At 45.2% G+C, this 15,921-nt stretch overlaps 1 protein-coding gene across 1 annotated transcript in view; it reads left to right on the top strand.

Annotated features, from left to right (window-relative positions):
- The window catches only part of PLPP3 (phospholipid phosphatase 3), an 80,193-nt gene extending 68,161 nt beyond the window's left edge, over positions 1-12,032 (top strand). The window contains exon 6 of the mRNA XM_019742528.2: positions 11,770-12,032. Within this exon, the coding sequence (XP_019598087.1) occupies positions 11,770-11,895 (126 nt within the window). The 3' untranslated portion in view covers positions 11,896-12,032. The remainder of the gene's footprint in view (positions 1-11,769) is intronic.
- Positions 12,033-15,921: the final 3,889 nt, after the last annotated feature.

Raw genomic sequence — 15,921 nt, 5'->3', positions numbered from 1 at the left:
GTTGTAGATCCTTTACCCATTGTTACCTTTTAGGTCCATGAAGCCATATTACAGATGAGGTAACTGAGGCTCAAAGTGATGGCTGAGGCTCAAGTCACCCAAGGTCAGAGCTAGCTAATAGGTGCTCGCAGATGCTCACTGATTCCAAAGCTTTGCCCTCTGCACTTGGCAAGGTGGGATGATCACTGAACCCAAGGTCAGCCAAAGTTAACCCAAGGCATAAGCAGCATAGACAGCTACATAAAGAGCATAATTTAAGGGTGTCACAAGGGCCTTTCCAACCAACGCTTTGAGTTTGAAAGCCTGTTTTACAGTGTTAAGGTGGGTAGGAAAGGGGTGATAAATATCTTTCCTTGTCGGATAAATATCTTTCCTTGTCTTTTGCCCCCTTAGTAGTGAACACATGAGAGAAGGGACTGGGTCTTATTATTTTTGTCCAAATACCTAACACCCAGGCTGGTACTCCAGAGCTCACGGTCCTGAGTGGCTCTGAATCACAGCACTGAGTGATCCACTTCATTTAGGCCATCTGAGAGGCCAGGGCAAGAAGCTGTGGCTGGTCAGCATAGGAGTTCGCAGATGTTTAGCTTGGGGAAAAGAAGGCAGTCGGTCCTTTCCCATCGTAAGCTCTGTCATCCAGGTTTTAATTGTAAGGAAGACAGAAGGATAGTTCAGGACCCTGGATTGAGCGGAGATGGGTCTGGAGTACCAAGAGGCCATCTGAAGACACCCGGGAGAGGGAACCGTGAGGAGGATGGAGGGTGTCTGCCTCACAGGTTTTATAGCTTTATCACGTGCTTTCCTGGAGTTCAGCATAGCTCTCGTAGCCTAGGCAGGGACCTGTGGCCTCTGCTCTGCTATGTCTTGTAGAACTTTCCCCCAAGAATCAAGGCTGACTGTCCCAGTGAAACCCAAGAAAAGCCAAGTTCTCTTCTCATCCATGAATGTGGCTATGTTGGATGGATCTTGAAACAGACCAAGAAAGAGGCAGTACAGTGTGGTACAAGACCGTGGCACAGGGTGCCAAGAACTCAGAGTCCATTCCCCACTCTGTCTGATCATCACTTCCTAAGCCATGCTTCTGTGGACTTCCCATTAATTTAACTGAGAAATAATATTTGCTAACATGTATTGAGAGTTAGTGTGCCAGCCGCTATATTAAGTACTTACCCAGATCATCTTCAGTCCCCCCAAAATCCTATATTGAATCCTATATCCATCATTGTCCTCACTGAAGAGATGAGAAAACAGTGACTAAGAAAGATTAAGCTGCCAGATGGGAGTGGGGTTGGATGGCTGGGTGAAAAAGGGGAAGGGTTTAAGAAGTACAAATTGGCAGTTACAAAAGAGTGATGGAGCTGTAGAGTACAGTGTAGGGAATACAGTCAATAATGTCATAACTAGGTATGTACGGGTGCCAGGGGGATCACTTCACAAGTTATATAAATGTCTAACCACTGCTGTACACCTACCTGAAACTAATGTAAAATAATATTGACTGTCAACTGTAATCGAAAAATAAAATATATATACATATATATACAAGAAACAAAAAAGAAGGATTAAGTGCAATGGAGAGAAGGTAGAGAAGCCAGGAGGTGGTCCGACACAGAGCCAGCACTGCCAGCTTCTTTTAAGGGGCTCGTCTCCTGCTCCTCTCCAGGCGCACCAAGCTTGCGAATATTTTCCAACATGGCGGTCCCCTTTGATGGGGACATGCAGTTTCATGTTTCACCTCATCTCTGATCCAACCTTCTCTGTTAGTGTCTCACGTTGCTCTTGGAACACATTACCACCAACCTAGTGGTATAAAACAACACAAATTCATTTTCTTATAGTTCTTGAGTTTGGAATTCCAAAAGGGGTCTCACTGGGCTAAAGAGTCAAGGTGTTAGCAGGGCTGCGTTCCTTCTGGAGGTACTAGCGAGAGTCCGTTTCCTTCACTTTTCCAGCTTCTAGAAGCTGCCTTTGTTCTTTGGCTTGTGGCCCCTTCCTCCATCTTCAAAACTAGCAGCATAGCATCTTCAGATCACTTTCTTTCATTCTCTCTGGCCTCTGTTTCCATCATCACATGTCCTTCTGTGATTTTGACTCTCCTGACTTCCTCTTATGAGGACCAGTGTGATTACATTGGACTCACCTGTATAAACCAGAGTAATCTCTCCATCGCAAGATCTTTAACTTAATGACACCTGCAACTCTATTTTGCTATGTAAGGTAACATATTTGCAGGCTCTGGGGGTGGGGACATGGACATCTTTGCGGGCCATTGTTTAGTGTACCACACCTTCCCTCTGTCTTCGCTGAATAAAGAATTCATCTAACTTTCTTCTAGTGTTGCCATGGCCTCTTGCATGTTTTTTCTGCTGTGGCATTCAGCCTGGCTCTGTCGTAATTGCCTGATCATATGGCTGTCTCCCCATCTAGATTGCGGGTGCCTCAATAGCAAAATCCGTGGCTTAACTTTCTGGCTATTCATTCCCAACACTTAGTACAGTGGCTGACACAGTGGGTGCTTGATAAGCATTAAAGAATGAGTGATGAATTAGCTTACGACCTATAGCAAGGAACTTCCCCTCTGAGCCAAGTTTCCTCAACTGTGAATTGATCTTGAAGGCCCTGATGTTGGAGCCCCATGACCTTCTCTCACAGATTCTATGGCACAGCTGATTTTGGAGACCTGCTTTCTCAGAGGAAACCCTCTCCCTGTCATGCCCACGAAGGTGGCCTCTACTTGGAGATCATGACACGGTTCTAAGCCCCCAGTGAGTGCTGTGCACCCCCTAGAATGTTGGCTGAGTCACTGCAGAGCCTTAGGCAACAGGCCATGACAGCCAAGCCCTTTCCCAAGTCTGCTGAGAGTAAAGCCTGTCACAACAACAGACATGTCTAGACAAAAATCACATGCCAAACAGGAGGGGGTTTGGTTTCCTCCCCCACTGCTCACTCGTTGAACTAACTCTTTTCGGAGAGGGAGACAATGGCACCCAACACAGACAGAAAACATACACGACGTGATGGACTCAATATGAAGACATGGGCACATAGGGTCAGGTGGGCCTGAATGGAGGTACACAGGACAAAAGTAGACAGCCAGCGCCCAGAGAGACAGAGGCATGTGGACAGATCCAGTTGTACCCAGACACATCCTCTCCGTTTCTCACCTGCACTCAGAACCACAGACACACATAGACAGGCCAGTGTAAACACAGGCACATACTGACCTTCACAGTCCCCTTCCCCCCCCCACACACACACACAGACACACACACACACACACAGTTCTACCAAGATGTGAACTCTTCAGCTGTGCTCACCATGCCCAACCCCTGGTGTAACCCAGGGACTCAGATGAAGAGACAGACATCAGTTCATTTCCTATCTGGTGACAACTTGCCTATCTGGTCACCTCCTCCCTTGACCTTCTAACAGATGGCAAATTATGGGGCCTTGGGAGGGGTCAGGGCAGGGCCAGGCCGCCATTGCTGTGGGTTTGGCAGAGGAAGCAGCTGCTCGTGAATTTCATAAACACACAGCAGAGTCTTTCCTGGTTTTCCTCTTCCCGGGGGTGGGGCTGTGCTAGCAGTTACTCTTTTTTTGTGCTGCTGTCTTCCTCCAGGATGTAGGGCAGGGCGAGGGTTTTCTTTGTCTTTGCCCCAGTGAAGTAAAGAGACAAGCAAGAATGTGAATGTGAAGAAGAGTTCAGTGATGACAACTCCCTCAGGAGGAAACTAGGGGGCAGAGAGAGAGTGTGTGACATGCCCAGGGACGCAATGATAGAGTAGGAACCAGATACAGGGGTCTTGAGTCTATCTCACAGGACGAAAACAGTCAACTCCAAACATGCTTGGCCTATACCATGAATTTGTGAGATCTCTCTCTTCTTCAATAGAGGAGATTACCACCTATTCCCATTGGGTTTATTCGACCATGCCTGGACACGGGAATCGGTGAAATGAGCTCCCAAATCTCTTCTGGACTTGCAAAAGCCTAGCTCTTGGCCACTCAGGCCTTCACTGTCAAGTGGGCAGGGGTGCCAGGAATGTGGATGTGGGAGAGAGAAGGGAGCAGAGGCAGAGATACATTTTGGCTCCCATTAAAGGAGGACAGCAGTATCTTTGCAGTATTCTACGGTTTGCAGAGTCCTTTTACCATCTCCTTTTGCATTCCCCTGCTGAGATGGATGGAGTGGATGGTAAGCAGCGACTCAGAAATGGGAGTTATATTCCTGACACTTGCTAGTTAGGCATATTGGGCAAGTCACTTCCGCTCAGCAACCTTTTCCCATTCTATGAAGTGGGTATAGTAATAACTTTATACAATCTTTGGATTAAGAATTCAAAGAATAAAAGATGTACCAGGCTTGGCACATGCAACACATTGACTGAATGTGTCCTATGTGCTAAGTATTAGGTTTTGTGTAAAGATTTGGCTCTAAAAAGAGTTGGTCCTTAAAGAGCTTAGAATGCAGTAGCTTTCCAAGACTTGACCACAATCGATAACAAATACATTTTACATCATAACGCAATGGAGACACCCACACATAACTAAAATATTTCACAAAATAAGACTTACCCTTACTGTGTGTGATACATTCTAATATTTTTAATTTAACCTTTAAACATGCTGGTGGTAACCACCTAGTATATTGATTTTGTAACTTACTAATGATTTGTGACATGCAGTTTGAAAAACACTAATCTGAGGGGTGGGCAGACACGTGAACAAACATGCATTTGAAGGGCACAGCTGCTAGGATGGTACCCTCTCCCGGGAACAGTGGGAGCATAAGAGAGGGGATAGTTCATTCTTCTTGAGGCTGTTAGAAGGCTAGAAGAGGAGATAATTCTCGAAAGATGAGTGGACATTTTTTTTGAGATGCAAAAGATAGGCATTTCGTGCAGAAGGAGTAATACAGACTTGGAGATCCGTGAGAGTACGGTTTGTCTTCTGACCCTAGGAATTCAAAACAATGGAGCTTATGGGATAATGGGGGAGGTGAGCTCAATAGACAGTGGTCCCTTCACTCTTTCAGCCTGAAAATGTCGGATTTCTGGGAGTGGGGGTCCCTGCCTTTGGCCGGCCTCTGTCATCCTTGGGTACCACATTCCTGAACTCTGCCTGCTGCCGGGTCTAGCACCCCATTGACAGAGCAGTCAGTGCTCTGGGTCCTCCCTTCCACAATGCCTTTGTCGTGATAGCCTAGAAATGACTTCGTGTCAAGCTCCTTGGAAAGATACCGTTAGGACTGCCAGCAACTTGCTTCCCTCTGCTGCTCCAAACTCTCCTCCGTTTTCTGAGACTAACTTCCTTTACGTCCCTCCGTAGCAAGATGCTCTTGAATGATGGTACCTGAAGTAGGATTTGAATAGCTCTTTATAAGTGTTTTCACATAAATTCCTCCATTTGAGCCTTACAATAACGATGGAAAGGTAGATTTTTAAGTGACATTTGCACAACATACAGTGCAGACCCATCATCTGAGATCATAAACCTCTTCAGTTTGTGTAAAGTCAAGCCTAGACAAGAGTGTGACTTAGCCTGGCTCGCCCAGCAGCAATTTGGGGACTAGATCCTGACTCTTAGTGTGACACTCTTTCCACCCCATCATGTTCCCTCTCCGATACATTAGGAAATCATAAATATTCCCAGTGCCAAAAGCCACTGAAAGCTCTTTATTGTGGTACATATCAAAGTAATGATTGCAATCAGGTAACTCCCATTTAGTCAAAAAACAGGGCTGCCAAAAATGGCTTTTCTTCAGACACTTATTATACTTAACGGCATAAAGGTGAGCCAGGTCCCAAGGCTTTCTCCTGCAAAGAAAATAATTTCTTTCTTTTTTTTTCTCCCCCTTCTTCCACCCCCCTCCCCCCCACTCCGGTTTAAGCTGCTGTTTCTCTGTGTAGGACACAGCTCCCTGGCCCATGCTGGTATTATGAGCCTTGTGCCCCCCCCGGGTGAGGCGGTCAGTCACCAGTCTTCTGTCAGCCACTCACAACAGCTCATGGCAGCTCTCGCCGGCTGCTGGCTGCTCACGCTGGCCACCGGCCGCTCATGGCAGCACACGGTAGCCCACGGCAGCACACTGCAGCCCACAAGAAAATTATTTCTTAATCTATAAATTGCTTATTATGGTAGAGCAGGATGCCAAAAGGAAATCCCAGGGCCAAGGCATGGGGATGTATGCAAAAGGAACAGCCCATGGTGTCTCTCCTCACGTGAAGAGTGGACTAGATTTATTGAGGGCTCCAGCTGCCGAGCTCTGGACACAGTTCATTCCCCTGAGCAGCTCACAGTCTAAAGGGGACACGTGACAGCATTTAAAGCATCATGCATTATAGCCTATGCCCAATGCTAAGACAGAAGGTCAATAAAAGTTCAGTATGGGTACCGAAGAGAAAACGTAAGGGCTGCTCAAGAAGGTATTAATGAAGCCCTGTATACAAATAAAGGAGCTGCTCTCAAAGAGACTACATGATATCTAAGACAGATAGCCAGTAACTGGCGGGTCTAGGATTTGAGCCAATCTGTTCATCTCTACTGGCTGTCCACTACGGTTCTCCTAACGTTAGTCTGCATAACAAACATCAGTAGTGTTTGTTCAATGCAGATTCCAGGCCAAACTTTCAGTAGGTCAGGGGTGGACCCAGGAATCTGCTTTTTCAAGGCCTCAGCTGATTCTGAAATATATATTGTGAGGATGACAGTCTGAGAAATACTAGAATAGATAACTCTCAGTCTTCTTCTTTTTCTAACATTCCAAAATTCTTCTGCCTTTATACTTATCTGATTTGTGCCGGCATCTAAGCTCAACAGGGACTTATAAACATCCTGATGAATAAGGACATGATTCCTATCTTCAAGGAGTTCACTTACACACTCTCAGGAGTTGAAACACTCAGGGATTCCATAAACATTTCAAGGACAATTTTGTTCTCATAATCCGCCCTTACAATGACCCTGAGAATTTGCTGACTTGGCCATTTGCAGCAATGGGAGTGGAAACCTGGCTACCACCAGGCTTCTTGTTTCTGGCCAGCTCGGTTCTTGGTGAGCTTCAGCCAGGCAGCAGCCCGGCCAGCATCTCCGGGGTCGGTGAATACCGGCAACAAGACATCGGAGCTTCTTCCTTGTTAGTTGTGCTGACTCATTCTCTAAAATAGCCCCAGAAATTATAGGCCTTTGAGTACAAGCCCTTATCTGTCCAATGGAAAGTTTCCATTCGTACGTGGTCTTCATGTCCAGCTTGAATCCGTACAGGCTGTCACATGCTCATTCATCTTAATCATTTCCTATTTTCTCCTCTCTCCTTTTCCTTTTTTGTCTAGTTCTTTCTTCACTTTCCACACCAGGGGAAGGAGAAGATAAGTAAGTGACTTTGTGTAGGTAGGCACTGAACACACAAGCCAGTGATAACGGTTCCCATTTACTAACCTTTTACTGGACACTGGGTGATGGGTCACAATTGTGCCTTTTGTTAGGTCATATAATCCTTAGAGTAACCCTCTGAAGTAGGTAATGGATTCCTCATTTAGATATTTTGCTGAAAATGGCAAAACTTGGATTTGAAGACAAGTCTGCTATTCTACTCCAAAAAGGAAAGCTTATACAAGGGGAGTGGGTGATGGTGACACGATGCTAATGTAATAACAATAGTCACCATTTTCAAGGAGCCTCCCTGCACATGTCTTAGCGCCTCGTCACAGTGAATGGGATCCCTCCGGCCTGGGGTTGCCTTGTTTCTGTGTAGCCTTGCTCTTGATGGAAGGGCTATATTGTCCTGAGTGCTTGGGTGAATTGGATCACAGAATAGCCTGCCATTCTGACACAGCAGGAGGTCAGAACCACTTCCCCAAGACAATATCAGAGGAAGCCAAAATATTAGAAGTCAAAGGAAAGCACAGCTGCAATTTGTTTCACTAGCATAGTTACCCAAGGTTAAAGTTTTGATGGGAACAAGTGCAAAGATTTCTAGAGGTGAAAACAGAACTGGACAGAAAAGTATTACCTCCTCCTGCACACTTACACCTCCCCACTGCACTTCTGTCTTCAACGTTTCAGAAGCCATCTCTTCTTTTTTTGTCATCACTGCATGGTTGTAGTTCAGGACTCACCCTCTCCTGGCTTCTGTAGTAGCGTCCTGCCTTCGGGCTCTGCACCCCTTCTCATTCCTTCTCCGTCTTAAATGCCATCATAATCTCAGTGCGAGTCTTCCCAACATTCTGTTCCCTTTTCAGCTTTGACAACAGCTCCTAAGGACAAGAGGATAAGGTCCGAATTCCTCAGCGTGTCCTAGGAGGCTTTGTCCTCTCCGGCCTCATCACCGCTTGGCCCTCGCTATGCCGAGCTTCCTGCAGCTCCCGAACATGCTGTGCTGTCTGTCCTCTCTCACTGCCGTGCCTCTGCACACACTGCTCCGTTTGCCTAGAACAACATTCCTGGCATTCACCACCTGGCTAACTCCTACTTATCCTTCAAAGCTAAGCTCAAATATACCTCCTTTGGGGAAAGCCTTCTAAGGCCCTCTCCCCTCCCCTTCAGCCTGGGTTGGAGGCCACACTCTCTGTGCTTCTTTAACACCCTGGCTTCCCCATATCATAATCCTTAAAACACTGCATTGTAGGGGTCTGTTTACCTGGATCTCTCCCTCATTGCCCTGTGAACTCTTGGAGGGCAAAGGACACTGTCTTATGTATATTTATTTTTATAATCTCAGGGCTTGGCACAGAGAGATGTTCAATAAGTGTTTACTGATTGCATTTTTCCAAAAAAGCAATTTATAAAATGCAGACGAGGAGAGGTGGAGTTGAAAGTATGTGCTCAGGGCAGTGTAACAGAACTCCTCTTGGTGCTTCGGGTATGGATTTCGTGTTTGCTGAGACTCTGTATTATCTAATGTGTTCTTTCTTACGACAGAGAAGATGTGTGGAGTGGGACTGCGGCTGGGAGTGGGTTTGTTCCAGTGGATTTGTTTTAAGATAGCTCTCTAATTTATATAGACCCTTCCCTTTCCCGCCTGGGCCTCTGGGTTTTCTTTCTGGGGGGAAATCATCTTCTGCAGGAAATGGAACTGCTCCAAGCCAAGAAGTTTTCACTCTTACAAGTCCTTTTGGTGTTCTGCTGTTCAAGCATTAGGAAGACTGAGCCCTGTTTGAGTCTTGACAGGACCGTGTTTTATGATCGCAAAAAAGTGTTTGTGTAACTTCAAGCCACGCTGAAAGTGAAATACAGCTTGAGGAGGGGGGGTTCTGCTGGCCCCGGCTCAACTTTTCATCTTGCCGCTTGGCTGTGTGCATGTGGTGTGTCAGAATATGGTTCCCCTGAAGTCCGTAGGCGTTGTATGTGCCGACAGGATGCAAGGGCCAGAGTGCTTGCTTCCAGTAGAGAGGAGTTTAGCAATTCAACAACAAACACTTATTGAACCCCTGGTGTGTCCAAAGCTCGGTGCTGAGTGCTTTGGGTGATATAGGGTGATTAGGTCCAGGGTCCCATCCTCGAAAAGCCTCCCATCTAGGAAGAAAGCCTGAATCACAGAGTTTTAGAGACATGAGAGGGCATGGCAATTTCTAGGTCCAGTCATTACTTGGGTGCCCAGAGCATTACAGAAAGGAATACCTTTTCTTGAACGATGTACCAGACACAGGTTTAGATCTTCTTCTCAAGTACATTGCTGCCTTTAACCTTTATATTCTCCCTATCTTGCAGTTAGGAAACAGAAACCCTAGTACGTAGCGGATACACGCTAAGAAAATTAAAATTGGGAAATAAGCCAATAGACTAAGGTGGTGTCAGGATCTTGAAGGGGTTCTGTTTGTTTGGGGGTGGGGAGACTGTCCCCTGCTATATTTGCCCTGAGCAGATGGGATGAGGCTGGGATTTCTGCTCTCAGAAATGACAGTAGTGGGAGCACTTATTTGGTGGAGCGACCTATCGCTGCTGGGCTTGAGGAAGCAGAGTTGTAATACCAGCAGTGGAAGGATTGATCATAACTTCCCTCAGGACACAGTGAAGGAAGGAGGGGAAGGTAATTTCCAGGTAGAGATGAGGATGTTTATTGGCTCTGTACCTGTCAGAGAAGAGTTGAAAAGTTTACCTCCACATGTCACTTTAATCATGTTTATTAGTATTTCCTTACAGTGGAGGCATGTGAAAACACCTTCTCTGAGCTGCAAAGGTTCCCGAGCGGGGGAGCCCAGAGCCTCATGGCAGGGCTGAGTATACAGATCTGTTCCTTCCTGGTCCTCAAGTCTGTCAAGGAGATAAATCTTTCTGTGCCACAGTTCTCATACCTCTTTAGAAAAGACAGGGACACAAAGCTTAATTTTTTTCCTTTGCAAAGTGCTAATTCAATAGCACTCAGACTGTAAATATATTAAAATCTTAAATTGCTTGGCTTTTTTATAGTAACATAGAAATATCCTGGCCTGCTTTTCTTATTTATAATCTTTTTTTTTTTTTTACAAACAATAATAATTAGACATTTGAGTAAATAATATATGTAATGGGTACAAAATTCAAAAAGTATTAAACGGTTTTACAGTGACGTGTAAGTCTCGGTTCCACTTTTGTCTTCTAGTCACCCAGCTCTCCTGGGGGTAACCAGCATCGCTGTGATTTTTGTGGCACTTTGTTGATTGATGCAATTTTAGAGATGGGACATTGTGGCAATTGGTTCAACAAATGATCCAAGTCCTTAGCGCAGCCAGGCCCTGGCTGCTGGAGCCGTGCTGTTGGTGTGAACTCTCATGAAGAACTTCATTTCTTGCCTAGAATGTGTCCAGAATGAAGTCACAGTGCCATCATCAATAGTGAGCATATGACCCTCTGCAGGACAAAGACATTTCTATCCAGAAAGCTGTTAGACATAGGAACTTGGACAGTGTTTTATTTCCCATTTCGAAACCCAGCCATATGTTTCCTATTACATTACATGACTGATAGGTGCCACTTAGGGTTACTTAATACAAACTCCTGTTGCTAAATGGCTCAAATGGATGTCTGTGTATTTATTTTGCCATGTAATACAAAGCATAAATTTTTCTTACTCTGGTAACTTATCAGAAGTTCTTAAATCTTTCATCAGAAGCTAATTGAGACAGGGACTCTGCCTGAGCCATCCCTATACCCTCACAAGTGGGTGTTCAGTAAATGTTTCTCAGTGATTCAAGAGAGACTCAGTGTGTCGCATGCTCAGAGGGAGGAAGGCCGTGAGATGAGCAATAGGAGAGTTTTCATTGACCTTTCCTCCGGGTTGGTTGCTGACTCCTTCAGCAATGAGGCCCTGGCTTCTTGACCCCCATCAGACTGTTGATATCACTGGGCTTCCAGGAAAAGTCGTCACAACTGCTTCCTTACTCCAACTCTTGCTGATAGGGATTAGGTCTTTTGTAAGGAAAGGGAAAGTATTGTGATTAATGACGGACTTAATTATGACTTGCTTCCTTTGTGTAGGGATTTATCTTTCATTGCTGTTCATTTGCTTTGAGAAATAAGGTAGTGGGGGCTGCAGATATGGTGCAGTGGACTGGGAGTCCCTAGCACTGAACTCTGTGCAACCTGGGGCAGGTCACGGCCCTTCTCTGCGCCTCAGTTTCCCTGTATGTACAAGAAGGATTGGACTGTGTGACCTGTATGGTGCTTCCCTAGTCAAATATCTGTGGTTCAGGGCCCCCTTTTCCTAAAGTCCACGGTCTTATCCCCTTCCTTTGCTCATCCCCAGATCCCAGATGTCAGTCACTGATTTGGATGTCTGATTTGTGCTTGCAGGTTTTCTTCGTGTCCGACCTCTTCAAGGCCAAGATGACACTCGCCCTGCCTCCCCCTGCCATCAGGAAGGAGATCCTCTCACCTGTGGACATAATTGACAGGAACAATCACCACAACATGGTGTAGGTGCCGCCTACTTCCTGCGCTGTTTTTGTAAAATGACTGCTGACAGCAAGTTCTTGCTGCTCTCCAATCTCATCAGACAGTAGAATGTAGGGAAAAACTTTTTGCCCGACTGATTTTAAAAAGAAAAAAAAAAAAGTCTTACTTTGTGGCCTTCCAAAATAGGTAGTGCTCACCTATGTGGAAACAACAACAAACTAACACCAAGTGCCGGAACCCTGGATGTGCAATTGGTTTAAGTGTTCATGTTCTAGTGAACACTGGCTTGTTCTGGAACAGACACTAAAATGTTTTGAGTAGAGTCTGCCGGTCACTTTTGTGACGGAGGCATCCCAGGCCTGTGAGAAAAGCTCAAATTCACCTTGTAGCACACAATGCCAGAAATAGCACTGAATCAAGAAAATAGCCATTGGGGGGGGGTCCCCTCTAGTGTCTCTCTGTCCACACCACTCTATCTTCTACTGTGACTTTGGTTCAGGAAGTTTTTGTTTGTTTGTTTCTTTGTTTGTTTTTTAATATAAGGAAAGAGCAAGTTGCTCAGTCAAGTGATCAGATCCTGAATCCAAATTCCTAGACCGAAGGCCTTATCACTCACTTCCCGGCCCATAGGCCAACACCACCCTCCCTCGCGTTAGTGATTAGGAGACTCTTTGTGGATGAGTGAAGATCACAAATAGCACAACTTCAGACGAGATCGAGGGTACAGGCCCTCATTTGTCTTCTTTGGACGCATCATCCTGTGACGTTGAAACGGCGGTTGCAGGATGCTGATGTTATAGAACATCCATCACCCAGGCACTTGCACACTCTTAGTAACGGTTAGCTTCGGTTACCGCTTTCTCCCTGGAAAGCCTCGCTCTGTACCCACCGGGATTTCCTGTGAGGGTCTGGAGATGAGCCAAGGCATGGTCTGCCACCAGCTGATGGAAAGCAGCCTTCCATACAAGACATGAGGGAGGGAAGGGGCAGGAATGAAAAATGAACCAACCTTTTGGCTACTCAAAGTCGGAACAAGCCAGAGTAGCGGACGGTCTCATGCCTGAGAGGCTGCCCTTCTAGGTAATGGAGCTGACGAGGGTCTCTGTGGGAGTCGCTCTTGCTAAGCTGTGTAAAGCACTATTGTCTTGGGGTTGATCTCTAGGACAGTTCTTGATAGGTTCTGCTGGGCAGAACACATGGGTTAAATCTCCGGAAAGAGTTTTCCTCATCCTCTATCCATGAGTGTCCTCCCATCACGCAAGGTCCCACTCTAGGCAATAGACAGGGACCCCTTCTACTGAACCTTTGAGGAAAAGAGGAAGGAAGAAATGCTTTCAAATCTTCTTGGATGCAAACCTTTCAAAGGGCTAAATGTAACCACATGGATCAACCACAAGCACATTCTTACCACAGAAGCCGTCCTTTCATTTCAACTTATAGCAAGCTATGATTTTTATATATAAATATTATATAAATAATGTATAAAACATTAAAAGTTAACTATGTAAAATATTATTTCTGAAACAATTTTAGCTATATCCACTATGATTATAAACTGTGTCTCGACCTGTGTTATTTACATTAGCTGCTTAAAGAAGCATTGAGTTAATTTTTTTAATATCAACTAAAATATCATAGTTCTGTGGTAGACATTGTTTTACAACAAAAGAAATAACTGCAACTAGGGAAAACTGTATAAAAACATTAAATTGTCAGTATTTTTGTAAGGTTCCATTTTGTAAAGAGAATAATATTCAAAGACTTTTGTAGAATACAAAGTGAAAACTTGTATCTGCGAAACTATACTTGTATTAGATGTGCTTTTTAAATAAAAGCTCATAACACAACTAATTAAGGAGTTGGAAGTCTGGAATGTTGGAGGGGTGTTTGTCTTGGGTAAAGGAGGAGGGGAACAGGCTTGTCTCACCTCCGGGCACCTTTTCCTGAAATATGGTGGTCATTGTATGGATATAGGTGTCTAAGCTGCTCTTTCATCTCCGAAAGCCTGTTTGCCAAGTGAAGCTCTGGTGCTCCTCTCCTCTCAGGCTCTTCTAAAGAGCTTTGTACTCTAAAGGGGGTTTCACAGGGAGGGAGGAGCTGTGGGTCCCCCAAAGGCAGATACTGGCAGTGCTTGGGGAGCTCTGAGGAGTCCTTCTCACAGCCAACATCAAAGGAAGGAGGGTGCACCGCTGAACGGGACATTTGGCCCCTGATTTCCCTCCCTGTGTTGCCTCAACCTGGAAGAAGACAAGCTGGAAATTCGCAGGTAATGAGCCACCTGTGTGCCTGGCACTTCTGCCTATTGGTCACTTTTGATCCTTATAGCAGTTATTATTTTGAGAAATAAAGAATGCTAAGGGATGTAAAGATCAAACAACTGAAGATCCTAGAAGACTAAATTGCAAACCAGGACTTGAATTCATTTCCTACTGCTGCTCTTAACAAATTACCACAAACTGGGTGAGTTAATACAACACAAATTTATTATCTTAGCTCTGGAGGCTGTAAGGGAGAAACTGTTTCCAGGTCTTTCCCAGCTTCTAGAGGTCATCTATATCCCTTGGTTTCTGGCCCGCTTCTTCCGTCTTCAAAGCCAAGCAACATTGGGCCCAGTGCTTACTCTGCCACCTCTCTGGTCCTCTTCTGCTACTCCTTACATATTTAGGACCTGGTGATCAGACTGGGCCCACTCGGATAATCCAGAATAATCTATGTAAAGGTCAGCTGATTAGCAACCTGAATTCTATGTCACCATAATTCTCCTTTGCCATGTCACATAACATATTAACAGGTTTCAGGAGTTAGGACATGGACATCTTTGAGAGGGCCATTATTTTGCCTACCCCAGTTTCACCCTTTGGCCCCCAAAGATTCACATCCATTCCACATGCAAAATAATACATTCACCCTATCCCAACATCCTCCAAAATCTCAACACATGATAGCATCAATTAGAAATCCAAAAATCTCATCTAGGTTTTATCAACTCAAAAGTCCCAAATCTCATCATTCACACTACATTATCTAATTCAGGTAAGGATGAGCATCTGGGTTTAACCCATCCTGAGGCATAATTGCTTCCCATCTGTAAATCTATGAAACTCAAGAAACAAGCTTTCTGCTCCCAAAATTCAATGATGGGAGTCATAGAATAACAGTTACAGACATTCTTGTTCAAAAAAGAAAATGGAAGGAAAAAAGAAGTCACTGGTCCCAAGCAATTTCAAAGTCCAGCCAGGCAAACTCCATTTGGTTTCAGGGCCTGGGAATACCTCCATGTGGCTCTTGGCTTCCCTTCCTACCGACAACGTCAGCCTGCGTTTCACTGGAAGACAAGCCCCATTCAGGCCGCTGTACTAGCTCAGCACTTTGTCAGCATTTTGCTGAAAGTGGAAATGTAACATTGGGCCCTCGCTTGCAACTAGGGAGACCCATAAGACCAAAGTCCAAATTTTCCCTTCAAATCTAGGGGAACAAAGGTCCAGACAGACATAAGAACTTGCTGGTGGGGAAGGGGCACACACAGCAAGTTAGTGGAGGAACTGGTGAGACCAAACCCCGAGTCTTCCTTCTAGTTCCCCAGTCTTTTCCAGTATACCTTTCCAATAGCACTTGACAGACTAAACTAGTCTCAAAGCAGAGGAACAGAAAGAGGGAGCTGTTATATTTTATTCAGTATTTCTATGTAATTTTTCTGGGGGAGGTAGTTCTGCATTAGTTAAGTCAACTAGGTATGTTGCTAGATTTGGAATTTCAGCATTCCTTTCATGATCTCGTACTTGCCTATCTGTCTACCCTTGTTTCTTTTGCTGCACCTACCTTTGTCCTTATCTCCTAAAATCCAGCCATACCTAACTGCTTGCAATTGTCTCAAACTCATACCACTTTGCTTTCGCATGTGTATCTGCTTCTTCCTGGTCATCTCCTGGGATCAGATCTGTCTCCACCTTCACTGGGAAAACTCTGAGGTTGGGTTGGATGGCATTGTTGGCCTTCCACAGTCTTCTTGCTCTGCGATCGACTAGATGTATATCTATCTCAGTTATTGAG

The sequence above is a fragment of the Rhinolophus sinicus genome, linkage group LG06 (genome assembly GCF_036562045.2).
Source record: "Rhinolophus sinicus isolate RSC01 linkage group LG06, ASM3656204v1, whole genome shotgun sequence".
Lineage (NCBI taxonomy): Eukaryota > Metazoa > Chordata > Mammalia > Chiroptera > Rhinolophidae > Rhinolophus > Rhinolophus sinicus.
The sequence above is the reverse complement of the archived record's forward strand: the minus strand, read 5'-3'. Positions and strand labels throughout refer to the sequence as shown.